This window comes from Pelmatolapia mariae, linkage group LG3_W (assembly GCF_036321145.2).
Source record: "Pelmatolapia mariae isolate MD_Pm_ZW linkage group LG3_W, Pm_UMD_F_2, whole genome shotgun sequence".
Classification (NCBI taxonomy): domain Eukaryota; kingdom Metazoa; phylum Chordata; class Actinopteri; order Cichliformes; family Cichlidae; genus Pelmatolapia; species Pelmatolapia mariae.
The window spans coordinates 93771271-93793459 of record NC_086229.1 but is presented as its reverse complement, the minus strand read 5'-3'; the positions used below and the strand labels follow the sequence as shown (position 1 = coordinate 93793459).

At 39.7% G+C, this 22189-nt stretch overlaps 1 protein-coding gene across 2 annotated transcripts in view; it reads left to right on the top strand.

The window, feature by feature from the left end:
- nat16 (N-acetyltransferase 16) overlaps positions 1-16570 on the top strand; it is a 40067-nt gene extending 23497 nt beyond the window's left edge. Inside the window, exons 2-6 of one of the 2 annotated variants that reach the window (XM_063470295.1) lie at positions 1888-2063; positions 6989-7214; positions 7572-7796; positions 7906-8249; positions 8842-16570. In XM_063470295.1, coding sequence (XP_063326365.1) covers positions 6999-7214; positions 7572-7796; positions 7906-8249; positions 8842-9070 — 1014 coding nt within the window. In that variant the 5' untranslated portion in view covers positions 1888-2063; positions 6989-6998 and the 3' untranslated portion in view covers positions 9071-16570. The remainder of the gene's footprint in view (positions 1-1887; positions 2064-6988; positions 7215-7571; positions 7797-7905; positions 8250-8841) is intronic. The other variant, XM_063470294.1, reaches the window with a different exon arrangement.
- Positions 16571-22189: the final 5619 nt, after the last annotated feature.

Below are 22189 nucleotides of genomic sequence, written 5' to 3'. Positions count from 1 at the left end.
GAAGAGATTTGTTTGGTCTGAGAAACACAAGGAGTGGACATTAGACCAGAGGACATCTGTGCTTTGGTCTGATGGGTCCAAGTCTGAGATCTTTGGTTCCACCTGCCGTGTCTTTGTGTGACAGAGAAAAGGTGAACGATGGTCTCTACATGCATGGTTCCCACTGTGAAGCATGGAGGAGGAAGTGTGATGGTGTGTGTGTGGGGGTGGGGTGGTGGTGGGGGGGGGGGGTCTTTGCTGGTGACACTGTTGGAGATTTATTCAAAATTGAAGGCGCACTGCACCATCATGGCTACCACAGCATCATGCATCCCATCCAGTTTGTGTTTAGTTGGACCATCATTTATTTTCCAACAGCACAATGACCCCAAACACACCTCCAGGCTGTGTCAGGGCTGTTTGACCAAGAAGCAGAGTGATGGAGTGCTGACCAGATGGTCTGGCCTCCACAGTCACCTGACCTAAACCCAGTGGAGATGGTTTGGGATGAGATGGAGCTCAGAGTGAAGGCAAAGGACCAACAAGTGCTCAGCATCTCTGGGAACTCCTTCAAGACTGTTGGAAACCATTTCAGGTGACGACCTCATGAAGCTCATGGAGAGAAGGCCAAGAGTGAGCAAAGCAGGAATCAAAGCAAAGGCTGTTTGGAAGAATCTGAAATATCAAACATGTTTTGAGTCATTTCACACTTTTTTGTTATTACAGAATTTCATGTGTTTATTCATAGTTTTGATGCCTTCAGCGACAATTCTAAAGAAACACACACACACGCACATACAAACACATATGTGTGTGTGTGTAAAATTTACCAGGAAGAGCATCACAGTTTTTTATCTTTCAAAGCTCTTATAGTTCTGGAAAGAATGAACCCAATATATTATATTATATTAAATATCTAAATAAAAATTAAACATTAATTAGTAGACAAGGTATGCTCTTAAATATAGCAGAGGGGATTTTCTGTCTACTTCTACCTCACCAACTTACCACCTACTTAGTGGGTAAGTTCATCAGACTTCTCTTCATCACCAGGAATTCTACTAAATATCCAAACACTTTCAAACAGCTCACTGTAAGAAAAAGCAAAAGTTTTCATGCCTTCAATACACAAATAACATAATTAATAGTTAGTGAAAAATGCTGAGACTTTTACAAAGACTGTTTCATCTCCCAAAAAAATAAAAATAAAAATCTAAGAGTTTCCATAATCCCACGTATGGATCCATCTTTATTGCACTGTAATTCATTTATCCTAAAGAGCTGTATAGCTGCCCCCAGAAGGCTCTTAGATACATTTTTGAATTCAGTTTGGGTCACAAGGTTTTTGATCATTTCATCTTTATTTAGAAAAATGTTGCATTTAATATAATTTGTGATGGTGAAGTTTCAGGTCATCACATCTCATAGTTTTACGATAGAAATCACCATTGATCTTTGAGACTGCTTGGTCACTGGCTGTGCTGTTGGAATGTTTTTTCTTCATATAGTCACCCCACAACCACAAAAATGAGAGCGCTAGTCATTTGTCTGTTGAGGGACAGGAACTTCAGCGTCAATATGCAACTGCCTTTGTTAATAACTTTTATTAAAATACATTAATCTCTGTAATCTTTAGAAATTACAAATAGAAAGATTACGAGGCTCTCCACAGTTAGACAACAACATCAGTTTAACTGTGGGTATGATTCATAGAAATGTGCAGTTACTTTATACATTTACTTGAACTGTTATTAATCCTACACAGAACCAGCCAGCGTAGGTGACGTAGTTTGAGTGCAGGACACAGTTGTCTTAATGTCATCACAACAAGCACAGAGTGATTATTGACAGATTTACAAACTAATGATTTTCTGGTGCCTTTGTGTCAATGGTGTGTTTCATGTATAGGCGGGGCTGCGTGGGAGAAACGGATCCTGCTATCATGCAACAGAGTGATATGCTAATGTCTTTGCATCAACATGGAGGCTACTGGCATGAAGCACTGGAGCCACAGATGCACCCAGGAGACATGAATCATTTTGGTGTCCATGTTGTCATCACTTGACCAACCTACTGAATCCATGGTGTGTTCCTTTGAGTTTTGTACTATTTGAGGTTCTTTTCAGTGTGATGGCCCAAACAATGATGTGTTTAACTGGTGCAAAAAACAAAAAAGAAAGCTGGAAACATATTCCAAATATTTTTTTTGCTTCTTAGCTGAGAAAAAAGATGGTATGTTCATTATGAATGTATGTGACATGTGACTTTGATCACCAGAGTGTACTGACCATGAATGGAGAGCTAACATTTGTCATAGGTTGTTAAAGAATGTCAGTGTACTTTTTCAGTTGAGTGCAATGAGGAGGCTGCATGTTTACACACTTCATATAACAACAACAACAACATGTGCTGAGCACATGGCTCGTTATGTATAAATTTTGTGCTGTCAGCGTTAATCTCGTTAAAATGACTTTAACACCATGACCGCAGTTTGAAACTGTTCATCATTTGTGAAATGTACAACGAGCTAACTGCGCTAACGCGTTGACGCCGTGCAGCCCCACGCACGGGGCGATCCATGGTAACTCGCTAACGAAGATTTGGCGCGTTAATGCGGTTATGGCGTTGACGTCATTCTAACGAGATTAGCACTGACAGCACTAATAAAACTGAATGATAGCTATTGCTGTCCTTGCCTTTATGGAGGGCGATGCGCTTCGGTGGCATTTCAGCTTTCAGCATTTTCCAGCTCTTGCCACCTGTGCATGTGACAGCCTATACATGCTTTAAAATTCTCCACATAGAGACTCCCAACAGTGGGTAAACCTCAGTACAGCTGCAGCTGTACACACTTCACTGTTAAGCATTATCGATGCATAAAAGCATAAAGTTTGTTCACATTATGGTTCACACCAAAGATGACCAGTGTAAGAAATTTAATACCAGGAATAGTCTTTTCAACTTCTTGTGTTAAAATGCTGTGTATGTTTAATATAACCACTACTACTGCTCTGTGAGTGAAAGGCACACTGCCTACATTTTCCAACAGCAGGCTTTTTTTTCTGAATTTACTGACAATAATGCGTGTGCTTCATGACTCACCAATAAAGTCACATCATGGTCTGGTCCTTGTTTTTGTGAATCTTTTGGTTACATTTTTTCCCGCTGTGTTTTCATACCACCAGCTCCCTTGGGCAGCTCGGACAAAAACTAGACGTAGGTCCACACTGATAGTGACTGATAGTTGCACGTTAGATGGTCAGTCAGTGTTGCCCAATTCCATTTTGTCTGGAGAACACTGCCAGCCATTGAGAGAGAACCATTAGGAACACGAGAGAAGTGTTTGAGAGACAGAAAGACAAAAATAAAATAGCATTCCTCTCACTGGTAGGACCAGGATACTCAGCCAAGCATGGCAGCTCATCTCACAGCTTCAAAGGCATGGTGGAAAAATACCAGCGTCCCCAATGTGTACATTTCAATCTGTTGTGACCAGACAGTGTTTTCACTGCAAATGCCCTTGCAGCTCACATGGCCGATTAATAGATTGTAGGAACACGTTTAGCATTTCTGTGTTAGCCTGCAATCCCCCAATGAACTGTCCACACTCCAGTGCTTCAGCACATCACAAACCCAGACAAACAGACTTATAATAACCCAGTTCAGCCAAAATAACCAAAACAATAAATTGGGTTTTAAAGGTTACAATGGTTAATATGGCTTGATATGTATATCATGCTTTACTAGTCTCAGTCTCTCTAGTCTGCCTTCCATTAAAGACATAATTATTTTGCATCAACCTTAATTAAAAATATCACCAACAACACGACTGTGTTTGGATTAATGGAAGAAACCAGAGTACACAAAGTTCTGAAGGGTTCAAATCTAGAACATTAATCCTGTGTGCTAACCACGGCACCACAAACAAACATCCAGTTGTTACACAGAAATACGACCTAATGATGGTGCAACGTTTTACTACAGGCACTGTTTATTGTTAGCGTACAAATTAAGCATTCCTTCACTTTCCAGGATTCCCTCAGAGTTATGTCTTTATACATTTCATCCATATATTTTACTTTTCTTTAAATTTTCATCAAAGTTTATCTGATTCTCTTGGGCCATTGTTGTACATTTTTGACATTTTATAATTACAAGAGTTCAGTGTGAGCAATTCTAGTAGTGCAGACTTATGTACTGCAGGTGTGTGGAGGCTGAAGACAAATGTATTGCTTAAAATAGCAGCTTTGTGTTTGGCAGATTGCTGAAATATGTGGACAGGTTGTTGCTTCTCCTTAGTGCCCCTATGGCATTCTTATGTATTCACATTGAACAATAAATATCTATTTTTGTAATGGTAGATATTGAATCAAATGTCATTTTTTTTTCTTTTTGTGTGTGATTTTGTCACTTTGAGGTTGAGGTTAAAACTTACTGTGGAAAAATTGTAGTCTACAATGGGTTGTTATGCAAAGTTTGCAACTGTTCTTCATTTGTAAACTGTACATTTCAGAATTTGTGATACTGCAAGACAACAGTACAACAGAGTTTTAGGGCCACATTAAGAAAAAACATGTTATTGATCATTTTGAGAATAAAGTCGAAATTTATTCAAAATGCTTTATTTTGAAAAAAAAAGTTGAAACATGCAGATTACAGTTGTTGTTTCAACACAGACCGTCACAGTCGTTATACAAAATGACTTGTTTACATGAGTCAGTGAAGCAAATCAGCCACTCGACCAAGTTTGTGTGGTTTCTCCGTCTGACCACATGTAGCTTTCTCCACCATCTTTTCAACATCTTCATACTTTTCAGCTCCCTGTGTTTATGTGCTAAAAGAGAAATGACGTCCTTCTTTGTTACTAAAACCGATTCTGAAGTACAATTTCACAAACTCAGAGCGTATAGCAACTGTCGAAAAAACTGTATAATCTCCACATTTTGACTTTATTCTCAGAATGATCAATAATATTTTTTTCTTAACGTGACCCTAATTCTCTGTCATACAAAAGTCTAATGTTTAAAAATAGACATAAATTAAAACATACCAAAGTAAAGCGATCTATCTCCTTTCATCTCAGACAGCGCTGGCAGTAATATTAACCTGTCAGTTAACATTACTGCCATGTTGTGGCCACAGTTGGTTGTTGCCACTGAAAACTGTGCTTCTTTCAATCTCATAGAAAACTGCAGCTCTCTGTGTTTTGACGGTTTTGTCCATCTCCTGTTAACAGTGACTGGAGCTGTGCAAGCTGAGAGGCCAGCAGCTTTTTTCCTGGTGGCTTGCACATGATGGCATGCCTGGCAAGCTGCCGCTGAATCTGCTTTCACTGCTCTGAGGTCAGTTAGGATCTATGCTTCAGATGGAAACACAGAGAGCATTAGCCAGTAAATGATCTTCACTAATTTAGAATCATAACAGATGAGTGTCCTTAGCCAACATGTGTGATGCAGATAAGATGAAGCTTTGTAGTAATGTGGTCCGCACAGGACAGCCACTACAAACTTATGATGTTTAGAATATGATGCTGGACATTAAACAGTATTAAAAATGAGCCATCTTCTCTGCTTGCCCTTCTGCAATTCAGCCACAAAGCTACAACTGTGGTTGAATTGGACTCTTCTGAGTTGAGTTTTCAGAACCACAGGATTTCACTACTTCTGTGTCTGTAGTTGGGGTCATAACTCTGTGGCAACGATGTTTTCATTTTCTTCAGTGTAGTTGCTAGTGGTTTGATGTGCAGTCTATGCCTTGGGCTTTACTCTGCATCTAGTATGTTATTGTAATTTTTTACTGTGAATAATTTTTTCCAGCTAAAAGTAAACTCTAAAACCCCGTTAACACTTTTTTCATGGCAACCGCTGGCAAATGATAACCAAGTTGCTCCAATCATGTTCTTTCAGAGGTTGCACAATCTATGTCTTCTGAACATACGGCAAAATCCCTCTTTTTCCCTTTGTGGTTCGGTGTTTGAGGCCTTGTGGTTTGCTGTTGCCACAGTCTTGTATTTGCCACCCACTGCTACACAAATTGACATGCAATGGTATGTCTACCGAGGTGGTTGATGTTAGGTTGATGTAAGGTAAAGAGAGATATTTCAGTCTTTGAAGTGGGGCTGTAATTTGAAGAGAAAGGCTTTATTGTCTTTAAGGTGAATTTTTTCTACTATGCGTAGTAGGACATGTTCATCTTGGATTTTGTGCTGCAATGGCCAAAACCTTTCATTCCCAAATCTGCACTTTTTAGGTTTCTTTATAATAATTTGATGCTATGCAGGCTCTTCCTTGAACTTTTCTTCGAATGGAGTTCTTTCTCCCGATCGATACCAAAATCTTGCTCAGCTGATTTCTGGGGTTCTCTCTCTAATATAAAGTACCTATAGTGGCTGTTTTTGTGAACGATTGCAATATAAGTAAAACTGGATTGAATTGAAAAATGTGTTACTTTACATCAGAGACATGATCCATAAAGCATTTGAGCACTGATGTATTTGAATGGAACCAAAGATAGACCCAGTCCAAACTGGGGGCTTTCCCACAGTGTTGTGAGAAAGAAAACATGTGCTGTTAAATAATTTGGTTAATGAACAAGGACTCTTCTGGCTGCTGTCCCAGATACAACCTCTTATTTTAGATGCACGGCCTCTCCACTAATGCAAAAATCTGCAATCCAATTTGCAGAAGCAATCAGCTCTTAATTCTTCTTCTCATGTATGTTTGATTCCCTGTTGGTTAGTGCCTTTGCATAATGAATGTGTGCCTCTTGGTGTGGTTAATACTAAAGTGGTTAATGTTTTGTCCCCTTTGCTAAGGATGGAATCAGTGAACTTGGTTCACCAGCCATACACCTTGAGGTCTGTTATATTCTGCTTTCAGAAAATGGTAAAATGATTTATTTATCTGTGGCTAATTATTTTTGATTACGCGAGAATGACATCCCGCTCTGAAGCACAAAATACGATTTAATATAGTCCACAATAACATCTCTTCCATTTTTATCTTATCAGTTGTTCCAAGATGAAGATTGATACCAGCCTGAATATGCCCCAGCTCCCAGAGGCCCTGTCCCAGGCAGGCCTTCAGTTTACTGTGGCAACTGAGGAGGACTTTGATGAAATCATGGCTATGAGCCAGGACATCTATGGAGGCCTTGACTATCTACCTACTAGATACACTAGCTGGCTGCAGGATACCAACCGCACAGTTATTCTGGCACGCAAACATGGAAAAGTGGTAAGTTCACTCAGTAGTAAAAGTTCAGTTCATAGGATTAATGGCTGTAAAGCATCACCCTGATAAATGACCCAGCCAGCCTGAAACCTCAGCAGATCTACTATACATATAAAACATAACAAAACATATATCTGAATGCTGTTTGTTGATTTGAGCACATAATTCAGTAAATTATCTCTCCTATTAACAGACTGCCAAACTTACTACTATGAGCTTGAGTAAAACACCCTGCAACTAGATATGACTTCCTCACAAACTAGCAGAGTTAGCCCCTTAGATAAATAAATAATTAAAAGTATCCATGTCAGCGTGATGGCTTTTTTGTCTGTTATCTTCCTTTGTTTGATTGCTTGGTAGATTGCTCTGGAGTCTGTCTGTGTCATCGATGATGGGGAGACCATGCTGGTGGAAGGTCTCCGTGTTGCCCCCCAGGAAAGGGGCAAGGGCGTGGCAGGTGTTCTGCTACGCTTTTGTTCTGAGCTGGTTAAATCTAGGTATCCAGAGGTCAAAGTATGCCGCTTGACCCGTGATGATCAGCTTGGACCAAAGGACTTTGAAAAGTACCGCATCATAACTAAGCAGGTAGAGTAAATAAATGTTTTGATCTGTCCCGATGTTAAATGGCTTGTTAGTCATCATGAGCCTTTTTGGGCTGTTTGCATGCTTTCAATGCTGCCTTTTCTCTCTGCAGGGAATCCTGCTGATGCGCTTTAGAGCTGAAGACCTCAAACTGCATCTCTCTGAATTTGGTCTAGAAGGAGACAATGAATCCACTTTGTCCGCCTTTTGCTCCAGTCCTCCTCCAGTGCGTCTGGACCACACAGCAATCCAGCAGCTCTACTTAAACAGTGACCTGATGCACGGGGTCCTCCCTAACGCAACCATCATTCAAGACTGGCAGCCATTCAAGCTTTTGCCCAGTAACATGGCAATCCTACTAAAGAAGGAGATTGACTGGATGGTGGATGATATGTCCAATCCTACTGTGGCCAGCCTCTGTACCTTCCCTTTCAGGGTCCCAATTGGAGATGACTGGTAAATGTTCCTTCTTCATTTATTGATAAGACTAAATGGATGTTGCTGAAGCAAGTGTACTGCACAGTAACACGAACCATTGTCTATAACAGCAACTTTTAATAGTATCACTAGGGAGCACAAGAAATTCACTTTTTTCTACATGGTACAGATAGTTTCTATGGAGACCGCTCTTATTCCCAACGCGTAACATACTGACGATTTGTCACATCCTGAGGCGTCCCATAGCAACACAAAAGGTAACCTATGATATGCACTGGATTGTGGATGGAATGACACTCCCGGCAATAACACACATTCCGGCCGTGTATTCCAGCCCTAACCCTAACCTTAACCACAGTCTTAATTGTATTAGATAGTGTTTCCAAAGCGATTAATGATGAGAAAGCAAAATAAATTTACATGTTTCATTCCAAATGGTTCTCATGTTTCCGACCGCGTAACATACCGACGATTTGTCACATGGCGTGGAATGTTACGTTTTGGGATGAGATCGTGTTGTTTCTATAATATGGTCATTACATTTACAATCATCCTTACTACTAAGAATGGGAAACTGTTTTCACACAGCCATGATGTTTTCTTTAACCAGGTATTACCTGAACATTGACGTGTTTGGTAAAGACCTCGCCCTGGCTCGACAGCAGTTCTTGTACCACTTGCAGCGCCATACCGCCACCTTGAAGGGTCATGTGATGTGCCAGATGTTCCTAGACCCACCGCTTTGGAAGGCCATGGCTGAATTCTGCCACAACACCCTGAGTGTGGAGCTGGTGAAAGAGTATACTGAGCAATGCGTGGTGGAGTGTGATGTCATCTAGTTGCAGAAGGTGGATGGAAATAAGGAGAAGTTGTCGAGGCATGACAGGAAGGAAGACAAGGGTTTAAACAACAAGGAAGTAACACAAATCAGTTACAAATACAAATAAACACAACACTCTGTACTGAGGAGGAAAATCAAGTAAACAAAATGTAGTTTTAGATACAAAACAAAACCTTGAAGAATTAACAATACGCAGGCACATGATGGGAACTTAAAATCATCTACATCATGTAATCAACTACAATAGGTCTATGATTAATGCCGAATTTATAAAGTTTATAATAATTAACTGGTACACTGGACGCGTTGATTTTGCTACTGAGGTGTATTTAACATGTTGTTTCCTCAAAAAACAAGAGAAGGAACAAAATAACACAAATACCTCTTTCCATGGATCTAAAATGGACTTGTGGAAAAGCACTAAAACACCCTGTTGTTTTTTAAATGATTTTCAAAGAATGATCAAATCTGATAGAGTCCAATAGAGTCACATAGGATGTGAGGATTATTGGTCCTGACGAGAGGTCGTGAAGTCAATCAGAAGTTAGAAAAGTTCTTTAATTTCACTGAAAAAACAAACTGTTTTTGTCATTGCTATAAGTCTTGAGCGGACCCTATTGCAGTTGAGCTACAAAGATGTAAAAAAAATTTAAAAAGTGATGAATGTGAGGATACTTTTCCCACACACTGTCGTAAAGTAAAATGTGCAAACAACATGCAAGAGCTCATTTTCAATTCTGTTCTCTGTGTAAATATGGAAATTCTAAATATGTGTAATGCTGAATTGGGTTGTCAAATCTGCACATTTCTAAAGGCACTTTATTAAAACTACCCTTGAAGGTTGTGTCTACATTATAACGAGAATCAATCGTTTGGGATCAAATATAGCGCCATTCAGAATGTTTGGGGCAAAGACAGCACATATTTGCAGTTTTGCCTTTGAACAGCACCACGGTGGAAATCAATCTATAAATCAATATGTTACTGAAGTGCAAGCTTTCAGGTTTAATTTAAGGGGTTTTACAAAAATTATGCCTGAGCTGTATAGTATAAAAAGGCGTAGTCCCCCTACCTTCAGATGTTCAAAAATGAATGGAACAAATGCTTTTGTGGCCAGGTGAGGCCTGCTTCATTGTTATTTAGTGAAAAAGAAAGCAGACATAATATTTGAAGGTTAATCATAATTCAAAGTGTTTCACTGTAAATTTAATGTAATTTTAAAACGAAATTTTGCAAGTGAGGAAGGTCGACATTACCAAAGGTTGATTCTGTTCATCTGGACGTTTTCAGTGGGAGAAAAGTTTCGTCACTCATCCAGGTGACTTCTTCAGTCTCAGCTGACTGCAGGTTTCCCCAGTCTTATAAACAGCAGGAAATTGGCTGGAAAGCTCCAGCCAATCCAGGAGAGAAGGACAACCGCTGCCTAAGAGAAAACCTGTAGTGATCCCATATGTGTCAGGAGTATCGGAGCAGTTGAGACACATTTTTTCTAAACACCGGGTCTCTGTGGCTTTTAAACCCCAAAACACGCTGCGCCAAAAATTGGTCCACCCCAAGGATCGGGTCCCCCGACACAAACAGAGTAACATAGTGTACGCTGTTAAATGCCAGGAGGATTGCCAGGATTTATACATCGGGGAAACCAAACAACCTCTGGCTAAGCGGATGGCACAACACAGAAGAGCTAAATTGTCAGGCCAGGACTCTGCAGTCTATTCAGACAGTTCAATTCAATTCAGTTTGATTTGCACAGCGTACAGTCACCTCAAGGTGCTTTATATTGTAATATAGACCCTATAATAATACATACAGAGAAACAATCATATGACCCCCTATGAGCAAGCACTTTGGCAACAGTGGGAAGGAAAAACTCCCTTTTAACAGGAAGAAACCTCCAGCAGAAGCAGGCTCAGGAGGCCATCTGCCTTGGTTGGGGTTAGGGGAATAAGACAGGACAAAAGACACGGTGTAAAAACAAATGAAGAAAAACCAAGATTGAACCATAAAGACGAGGAAAGAAAAGTATAGATAAGGAGAGAAACAGCTGATGATGCCACATGTAACATGGGTTGTATTCAGTAGTTGAGAGGAGAAGGTAGAAACACTCAGCAGGACACTCAAAAACTCACGACCACACTGGTACTGGGATTTCCACAGTGCTCATCCTTTAATAAACACACTCTTCACCAACCTTACAAGGCGAGTTGTGTTCATACAACCTGTAACTTTGTACTTTAAGTTAGGAGATAAAGATATGAGGTCCATCGCCGTCCATACGTCCACGTGCAAGCACACTCCTCCCACACTCTACAGAGAGCAGTGGCGCACACTTGTGACATCATTAACATTAACTTAAGTTGTCTTAAAGAGACACCACACAATTGTGACTGTTACACACAGCATCTGCCTAACATGGTGGAGCCAGCATCATGCCAGTGAAACTGGGTCACGGACAATGTGACTGCTGATAGAAGCAGCAGAATTCATTATGAAGTGCGCAGCGCTTTATTCTCTGCTCAGACCTAACCAAATGATGCTCAGACGGAAAATGATCAGACAGCACTAACAGTGCAAACAGATTATGACCCAGATCATACTGAAAAAGCAACCCAACAGTTTCTCAAGGTAAAGAAACGGGACATTCTTCCATGCCCAAGTCTGTCACATGATCTCAACCCAGCAAGCACCAAATCACAACAGCCACCTTAAGGAGCTTTAAGTGTTAAGGTAAAGACCCTAAAATATAGAGAGAAAGCCCCAACAGTCAGCCGACGAGGAGAACAAGGCTCAGGGACTGACAGCCATCTGTCGCAACCAGCAGGGGGTGAGGAGAGAGAGAGAGCTAAGGACACACTGTGGAAGAGGGCCACAGTTTCATAATAACTAAGGATTACATCCAAAGTGGTATATCAGCACATAGAGGGAAATCTATTTTTGTCTTGAGTAAAGATTGAGCCGAGCAACTCAAAGGAAACAACATTTGGTGATGTCCATTGTTTCTAGACTTCAAGCAGACATTGGTTGAAAAATGCTGTCCTGCGTTTTTTAAAGTGTCTTAAAATTGATGTTAAGACGTAAATTAAAGTATCCCAGAAATTTTGAACCTCCGAAAATGGGGCTTTGCAAAACAACTCATTGAATTTATTTGTTAAACCCTTTAAATTAGAGCTGACTGTCAGTCACAGATAGTTTTTTTTAAATTTACAATCCACTGTGGAGATGCACAAAAGCAAAACTTTGTCCCAAACATTATGAAGGGCGCTTTAGTAATTTACTAATTTTGGGTAACATCATCTTTAACCAGCATTACCTTAGGAATGTCAACAGCAGGAATGGACAGGTCAAATATGGGCAGGTTTATGCTTTTTCTTTTAAACACATGTTACTGAGTTCATATGTAATTGCTGCAATACCATTATTAACTTCTTAAAAGGTAAGAGAAATTTAGGCTTACTTGAGTACTTTCTTACAACAATGCCAAACAAAAATGCTAATGTTTCAAAAATACTTCGCTGATGACTGTGCAGCTTACTGGCTTTGTATAAAACAGAGAGGAACGTTATGAAAGTTTGCGTTAACAAATTATTTAGTATATTGTTACATTTTTAATGTCAAGTAGCCTTCAAGGATTTTTTTCAAAGATAATATTAGTTTGTGTACAACTAGACCTCGCCCAATAAAATCACAACACTTCAAACACAAACCCGACTGCTTTTTAATGCAAAATGTTTCGATCCGCAATGAGAAACAGCTTTAGTGTTACTTTTATAGGCTATTTAAGTGTGCTCTGCTGGATGTGTTTGCATGATTGTCCTGAAAAGTGTTCCAAGGAAAAATCTTTGGCTTTTGAAATCAGCGCCATCATCATATAAAGCTTTTTTGGTCTATTTTGTCTAAAACGTTACTTTACCACCAAATTCCAGCACAAATGTGTTACATTTGGTACAGTCTCACCTGTCTGTAGTGCATTAGTGCTTTATCTACAGCATATTTAATTGTTACTAGGAAGCTTTATGGCCTAACTGTTCTTTATAATTCTTCACTGAATAGAATTGAAATTACATCTGCATCTCCACGTATTATATCTCTATTTCTCTATTTAAATGACCAAATACAGAGAGAGAGTGAGACAAGTTAAATAGTGTGTATCTTTTTAGAAATACACTTTCATTTGTAAAAACTAGTTTCCTTGCCTTGGCAAGCTTTAATCTTGACTCTGACTACCTTCTTCTTCTGGTATGCAAATATACGTGAAAGGATGACTGTGTCTGTTTTTTAAGAAAGATAAATCTTTAGTTTTACACAGTAGAATTCATCCTGCTTTTTGAGTCGTCACATCCTCAGCACATTTCTAACAATATAGGCAGTCAGCTTTTCACTCTATAGGTTGTAACCAAAGAAAGTATATCCTCAGCTAAGCCAGTGTGCCAGAAGAGAGCAACGTTGACTATTTTCATCCTAGAACAAACCCTGACAGTATCCCTCTGTCCCACACTGCTGTAAGCAATGCTGTCAGCCTGGCCAACCCTATAAACTTCTGCCTCTTCCGCTGCTTCTCATTCTTACTCATAAACAAAACACTTTGTTGTTTACTGGCGAACAAAATACTTTGTTACGATGTGACTGCTGACTGCCGGTTAATCCCGTATTCCATATTTCCTCCACTTTTCAATCAAAATAACTGAAATTTGTCTCCCAGCTGTGACTCAACCAACCACTAGTTTTCATAATGTACCATAACTTTCTACTGCTGTTGTGTAATGAGAAGTCAGTTTGTTAGGTTGATTTTTGTAATCACAAGAAGTCATTGCAGGGAACAACTGAAAAAAACAACAATAAGTTCATTTTATAGTCCTAAATACACACTGAGACATTCAAACCTTTGAAGAATATATTAAATAAGTTGCTACGTATTTTAATCACAATCAAATAAACATTTTGATAAGCTTAAATGTATCTTTTAACAGCAACTAGGGCTAGCTTAGGCAAATAAATGGATCATGCTTAGTTACTTTTTTGTCATAAAAATATAATATATATACATATAAAAACAAGGTGTTTGGCTCTGAAAAAAACTTGATCGTGTATTTATTGGAAAGCGACTGTAGAGAATGGGACCACATTCATTAGCAAACTGTGCAACATGTTCCTCTCTACGTTGGTTAACAAGTTTATTAGACCTCCTGTCAGAATAAGAACAAAACACAAATATTTTACAAATCTGTCGAAACCTGTTTACAAATAAAATCATATTGTTATTTATAATAATAAACTAAATTAACTTTTTTTTTTACCCAAAATTAATCCGGCACATTGGACTTTTCTAAAAAGTCTAAAATGAATGAATCATAATATTCAACCAGTAAAACTTCTGTTCAGAAATGCAAGAAAAAAATGTAATTTGGCAACTAAATAAAAAAAGTGCATAACAATTATTACCATCATTATTATTATTTTGTTTTTGTGTTAACCAGTAAATTTGAAAACCCATGGGTAACAACATTAATTATATTTTAACACTTAAATATAATTTTGATTACACAGCTTGTGCATACTGGTGGACTTTGGTATAAACGTGACATTTGGTGGTGGTCTAATAAATTTGTTATACACTCAAACTCACAATTTGTTTAAATGCAAAAGTTTTGGGGTGTTAATTCATTGATACTTGTACAGATTTGGGCATAACATTAACATGTTTTCCATTTCCATTTTGTGGTCCTCACACATAACTTCAAACTGCACATATAGGAAATGCAAATGAAGCAGTTTTATCAATGCTTTATAGTTAATTTAAACTTACACAAAAAGCTGCGTAGTGTTAGGCAAAGATTGCAGATCTCCACCTAAAACTTATTTCCTTAGAATAAATTGACATAATCACAGCAATTTGGTTGCTGTTGAGAAAACAACCATGATTCTTCCGTATGCTGGCTTCTGTTACTTTGGCCTGTAAAAGACAGTGGTTGCACAGTCAATACATACGATTTTGTGTTTAGTTATTTGCACAAGGATCCTGTGCTTGGAGGTTAGAAAAATACAGAAACATACACACCAACCTAAGGGATTTTTATTGTCCATGTTCCAGTGGTTCATTGCTACTTTTGGACAATTAGATATTTAAAAAGCCGTTTGTCAGTTTAAGAATTACGACACTTTACAGCTGACACTGGCACAAATCACCAGGAAGCACAAATCAAATGACATATTTAATTGTTCGGACAATAGGAACAAAATATTTTAATATCAATTCAATCAGCTTAAGATTGGCTTCAGCACCTGTGCTGCTTTCAAGCCTGAAGATATTAATTAGGGACAGTATATTAAAGTCATAGATCAGACAGGTTTTCATAGTTTTCATGCCTTTCCTTTGCTTAGACTCATTTACGCAGTAAATACCACCCAAAAACATAGAATATGTTCGATTTCGTGCTCATGACAGGAAAGCTGGAAGAAGTGCCAAATTTCATGCTGAACTGGTTATCTGAATGAATTTATGAAAGAGCAGCAATTTTTGTTGTTGTTGTTGTTGTTTTCAATGCAAGACTTGTTTGAAAATTCATTTAAACTTTGCCTGTTTTGTTAAATAACCTATAATAACCTATTTAATTTGAGGTTAGTTATATCACTTTGTCTTAAAGATGTGAGGATTGTTTACTTAGTATACAAGTAAATAAACAAAGACAAAGGCATTATAGGGCAAAGTATTATATTAATGTATGTTTTATGAATTACTGTATATGCCATTAAGTTAGTGGGTAAGCAACATGCACTTTAATTGTCTTTGGCAATAATAGCTAAGCTCCCATCATATGTAAAGCAGTCTCAACCTCACGTTCTTGTCACACATGTGCAAAAACAATGATACAGCGTCATAATGTAAAACGTCAAAACTCTGTCAGTCTGTTCCTTCGAACGTGAACCACGTCACAGAAGACATTTAGAGCAGTTACACATAAAAATGAAATCATATATTTTATTCTCTAAACAGACTAACAGATTAACAGAACAAACATTGTTTAACGTGTGCTGAAACTATGATGCAGGTTTGGGTTTATTATAAAACCAGGAGATAACAAAATATACCCGTACATTTAGTGTTGTAGCTACTTTATGTGTGTGTGATTCCATTTTGTGAAACCCAATAAGTTTTCATTTCAGAGGAAAATATTATTCTTTTTACTCCCGTACATTAACAGCTGTGTTGTCATTAGAAACCTTGAAAACTAATAATGTTACATGCAAAATAGAAATAAGATACATTTTTAAGAAGTTAGATTAGCAATTGTGATGCAACAATGTGTAGTCTTCAAAAATCCTTTTCTTTTCATGTGTTCAGTGATGCAAATCTTGACTATGTGTACTTTTCAGCCTTCCCTGTGCTTCATTTATATTGCTTGCTTAAACATGTCTTGAATGATAAGGCCTGGGACCTCTAGAATGACATGAACAAACCTTTCTCATTTGTTGTATTTTAAGTAAAGGCAAGTAACGAGTCTGTGTTTTCTTTGACATTATTTTTCTCTTTCTGTCTAACATGTTTTTAAGTACTCTGAGGATTAGCTAATAGCTGATATCTGTTAAGAAATAGTTCCACATTTGAAGGAGTCGCGTTATTTCCTGTCTTTAGAGAGTGAGGTGACAGCACTCGTTTGAGAGTGGAGTTTAAATTAAAACACAACTTAGCTGGCTTTATTTTAAGGCTACAAACATCAAGTACATCTATAAACGGAAAAGCTTTCTGATGGTCATTTGCTGCTTTTTGTTTGTGTTTTCTAATTTTCAGTCCGGACTATTTCCAGAAGGGTTTTGTTGACCTATCAATCCAAAACACCTGTCAATATCAACAGCTCATACTTAGCAAAGTACTCATATTAAATTGTGCCTTTAGGCACTTTCTTATAAGCAGCTTGTTACAAAAACACATATTTTCCCCCTTCTTTAGTCAAATCTACAGAAAATACCAAAGATAAAAAGGTTTGATGGATATAACATTGTATTTTTATATCTGCAAAGGGATTTCTACAGCTTTGGACAAAAACTTTGCATATCAGAAGTCTTAGAACCTAACTGGTGATGTGTTTATTAAAGTATGCTGGCATGTAGTGGGTATACCAACACACAGAGGGTGGATCTGAGTAGATACACTAACCCAGAGCTATCTACAACAATGCTATTTATACAGGACACAACAAGCAAGAGTGGAGTAACCTAGAAGAGTGGAAGGGGCGCTAAATATATGCAAAGAACAAAAGGTAAGTCAAAAAAGTGTCCGGGCAATGACCATGGGGTATGCTGAGTGAGTCCTCCCGGCTAATCTCTCATTACATCTGAGAGAGAGACAACAGGACTTAACATCCAGGTGATAGAGCGCTATAACATCTATCTGCATGTGATCTTGCTAACAGTTAATCATGCTCAAATCTGATCAAAGTATTATCAAGAAAAAATAAACGAATAAATATGATGAGAAAGAAAATTGGCATTGTTATGGCAACGATGTGTCCCTGTCTCTGTGTGTGTTTGGGAGCATGGTAGATATGGTGTGTGTGTGTGTGTGTGTGTGTGTGTGTGTGTGTGTGTGTGTGTGTGTGTGTGTGTGTTAGAGACAGCGATTGTAAAAGACAGAAAGATGTAAGAATCTCTGACTTTTAACATGATTTTAAAAAATAAGTTGAGTATACTATGACTGACAAACAGAGTGATGGTGAGGAAAAGCATTCCTATGTAACTGAGTTAAAAAGAAATCATGTTAAAATGAATAAAAGGAACCAGTTTAATAAGATGATTTTAATGAAGTAACCTCTGCTGTAGTTAAAGTGGTGAAAAGTCAGAGAGAGAGGATAATAGGGTGTGTCTGAACATTGGGTGATTGTCATCTCAGGAGATGTGACTTTCAGAGAGAAAGAGGGGAGGAGGGAGACTCACACAGTAGTTTTATATCTGTCTCTGCTCATTGTTGCCATGTTGGCGTATAACCTCAAAGGAGTTTTCTACTGGATTACAACTTCCAAGGATTTGCCTCCTTTCCTATTTCAGTGTATCTACAAGGAACAGAGATAACTGTGTCGTGGCCAAAGCCCATTCTCTCCCCAACCTCTCTCCTCTCAGCATCGGATCAGACCTGGAGGGGCGTGACTGGGAGGAATGGCTGACCTGATCTGAACTGGAGCAGTGCTCTGTGTGCAGGGCATGGTCTGCGGTGCCACTGCAGGGGAGGCAGACTCACCTGCACGGCATACAATACAATACAATACAACTTTATTTATATAGCACATTTAAAAACCCGGCGGTACAACAAAGTGCTTTACAGTAGAAACGGCATCTGCAATCACACCTCGCCGGCTTAAAGTCTGTGCTGACTGACTGTTGTGGTTGTTGTTGGTACGTGTCCGGTGAGCTGCAGAGATATAGCCGTGTGTAGTAGTGTGTAACAGCAACCGTGGTTTATAAAAGTATGCTGAAAAGCATGAGCAAGTGGTCGTGTCTGTCGTGCGTCTTTCACACTCAGTTATTGTGGAAACTATAGTTTGTCCATAATGAACACCATGTTTGAAAATAAGGGTGGCATCATATGATCAGATCTGCTGTCATATGTCGTGGACATTTGGGTGAAGAGAGGGGCGGAGCTGTCAACTGATCACCACCTGGTGGTGAGTTGGATCGGGTGGCAGGGAGGACGCTGGACAGACGTGGCACGTCCAAACTTATTGCAGGCCTCTGCTGGGAACGCCTGGCAGAGGCCTGAAGAGCTTTGGTGGTATTTTTATGGAGGCTGGGGACACTGAACGGACTATATTCAGCACCTCCATTGCTGAGACTGCTACACTCAGCTCCTGTCACAGTGGTAACCCCTGAACCAGGTGGTGGACACCAGAGAAGGGAGCCATCAAGCTGAGGAGAGCGTTGAATCAGGCTCGGTTAGCCTACAGGTGGTAGCTGATGGGTACTGGCAGCTTAGCAGAATGCGGTTCAGGCAGCGGCTGAAGCAAAAACCAGGTGTGGGAGGAGTTTGGTGAGGCCAAGGAAAAAGTTCAGACTGCCTTAACGTCAGGCAACTCAGGGATGGAAAGTGGTGCTCTGCTCACACAGTGCATAGTGCGGGTGGAGCGCTGCTGACTTCAACTGAGAATATAGTCAGGAGGTGGAAGGAATACTGTGAGGACCTCCATAATCTCACTGAGTCTACCCCACCCTCTGAAGTGTGGACGGACAGACATAGCAGGCAGCGATCCCAGGACGTAGGGTGTAAGAAGACCAGTCTGCTCCCCTCCCCTTTTCCATGTCAAAAATGGGCTGTTGGGTGCATGTGTTGGATTGGGACTGCCTTAGCAGCCCTGCCCACTTACCTTTGGGTAGTGCCTCTGCCCCTTAGGTCCTGTGTTTATAGTGATATGTCGTGAGATGTAATGATTATGGTGTAATTAAAAAGGAGAAACAAATGTCAACGTCCAGGTCTCAGAATCTCTTCTCTGCTTTCATGGATGATGTGGTTCTGTTGGCTTCATCGCGTGATGGCCTCCTGCTCACTTTGGAACGGTTCGCAGCTGAGTGTGAAGCGGTAGGAATAAAGCCAAATCTGAGGCCATGGTCCTCAGCCTGAAAAGGGTGGAGTGCCCACTAAGTCAGGGACGAGTTCCTGCCCCAAGTGGAGGAGTTTAAGTATCTCGGGGTCTTCTTCACAAGTGACGGGAGAGGGGAGTGGGAGATCGACAGTCGGAGGGGGGCTACAGCAGCAGTGATGCAAATGCTGTACTGGTCTGTCGTGGTGAAGAGAGAGCTGAGTGTAAAAGCGACGCTCTCGATTTACGTCCCTACAGTCACTTATGGTCACGAACTGTGGGTAGTGACCGAAACAATCAGATCACAGATACAAGCAGCGGAAATGGGCTTCCTCTAAAGCAGGGGTCTCAAACTCGAGGGCCTCGGGGCCGCTGTCCTGCAACTTTTCCATGTGTCCCTGTTGCAACACACCTGAATAAAATTATTGCCGTAGGTCATTAGCAAGAGTATAAAACTTGACTGCATGCTGAAGTGGCAGTTCAGCCCTTTGATTCATGTTACAGCAGCTCATGAGTGAATGAACATGGTGCAATAAAAGTACTTTTAAAAGAGTTAGAGACCCCTGCTACAAAGGGTGGCTGGCCTCTCATTTGTTAAGGTAATAGCTGTGATACTGCTGGGGATTAAAGCGGATGTGATAGCCACTACACTAAAGAACCAGAAGCCACTACATGGATAAAAAAAGTTTGTCTGTTTACATTCCTTAAGCATTTCTAACTAATGTACAGCTTTCTTCTTGTGCCTTTGTGTGCTCCTCCTCTGGCTGGGCTATATTGTTTAACTTATAAATGGGCTTCAATCAATCAATATCATGATTATACTTTTATGTTTTAGGACTCCATTCACTCATTTCATCACACTGATGTTGGTTTCCTTCTTGTTAAGCATGAAGGTGCTTTGCTCCCGTTCTTGATTGCATCCTTCCAAATTTAAGTTATGTCTCAGCCTTTGTCAGTGTTAAAAAGATCATACCTGTACTGCAGCAAGCCACTAGAGGGCAATTGTGATATTTTATCCATATTTGTGAGGCTGTCAAGCTGTTCATCACCCCATGCACTGTCACGTGAGGAAACTGATGCCACTGGAAGACTGACATCCAGGCCGCTGGTGACGTGAAGGCTGCTCTAAGTGCCTTTTGGATGGCTTGTCCCCAAAAGTATGACAAATATATATGAAGCTTATGTGTAAATTCAATTAGGAAGATCTATGGCCTACATCTGTCCGCTCTCAGGTGCTGCTGGATAAATCTAAGGTTTCTTGCATTGACTTTCCCACAGTGTCAAGCTGTTTGTGTGTCTAGGCTAATCACCTTCTCCAGGCCAATCAGCATTCATGCTGTGTTCTTGAGATCGTACTGTGCATCTGTCTTTTGCAGACGCATTTTGTCCAACCCACCTCATCTCCACCTCTCATCACTCAAGCTCCATTCAAGCCACATTCATCTCCACCACCAGCATCTAGGCTCGGGGGGAAACTGCTCTAATCCCTTTCACAGCTGGAGCTCCGTTCTGCTGAGACGGGCCATCGGAGTCTGTTATCTATATTGTTATATATCTATATTCTGTTCATCAACAAATGATGGTGATTCTGTTGCTGCTGCTGTTGTTAATTTGGTAGTATAAAAATGAATTAATTTGTAGAGGTGAGTCAACAGCAAATGATGAGGGGCAGTTTTACCAAGGTTCATCATCCAGCACTAACTCCTGAGTGACACTCATTCCAGGTAGACATTATTTGGCACCTTAGCTTGTATTTTTGCCTTAAAGGAACTTTCTTTGTTGCTTCCTGTGTTCAGACCTTTCCTGGATTGCCTCCTTTTACCTCGCCCCATTTCCCCCAGCGGTTTTGTAGATATCCTGTTGAAGCACTGGGGGAAATGCACTGAACTTTGTCACAAGGTCTGCTCTTGAGTCCACTCCATCATTTTTAACTGCCATAATTATTACGTCATTATTGCATGTGTGTTTTGTTTAAATACAATTTTAAGTAAGCCTATTTTTATAAATAATAATTTATTTGTGTTAACACTACATGAGAAAGTGTAAATATGTTTACATTTTGTGTTGCCTGGGGGCACGTTTTAGTGTCGCACTGCCATTCCTGCCAGGAATCAACATTAAGTGCGGGAGGAGTTTACAGTCCACAAAAAAATGAATTATGCTTAAGGGAACATGGATCGCAGATCTTTTGTCAAGAAGAGCTTTGCTATGCAAATTGACTCATTCCCTCTTTGTTGTGTGCAGCAAGATATGTTTGTTTATTTGTTTATTCTGCATGGCACACATTTATAGTTTAATTTGTGCCGTCTGTATGATGTGATGCATGCTTGTTTGTACAATATGGTGCATTTTGCACAGTTTGATGGTGAATCTGATGACAGTGATGTTAAAGTGCCAGGTAGCAATTAAATTAATCAGTAACTGGAAAATCCTGGTGTCATGTATTTCTTGGAAGGAGTGATAATTGAACTTGGACCTGCTGAAGTTTCTGTAACCTGCCCGCACTCGATTGTCAAGATGACAATCACAGATAAGACACTCTTTGGCATTAAAGA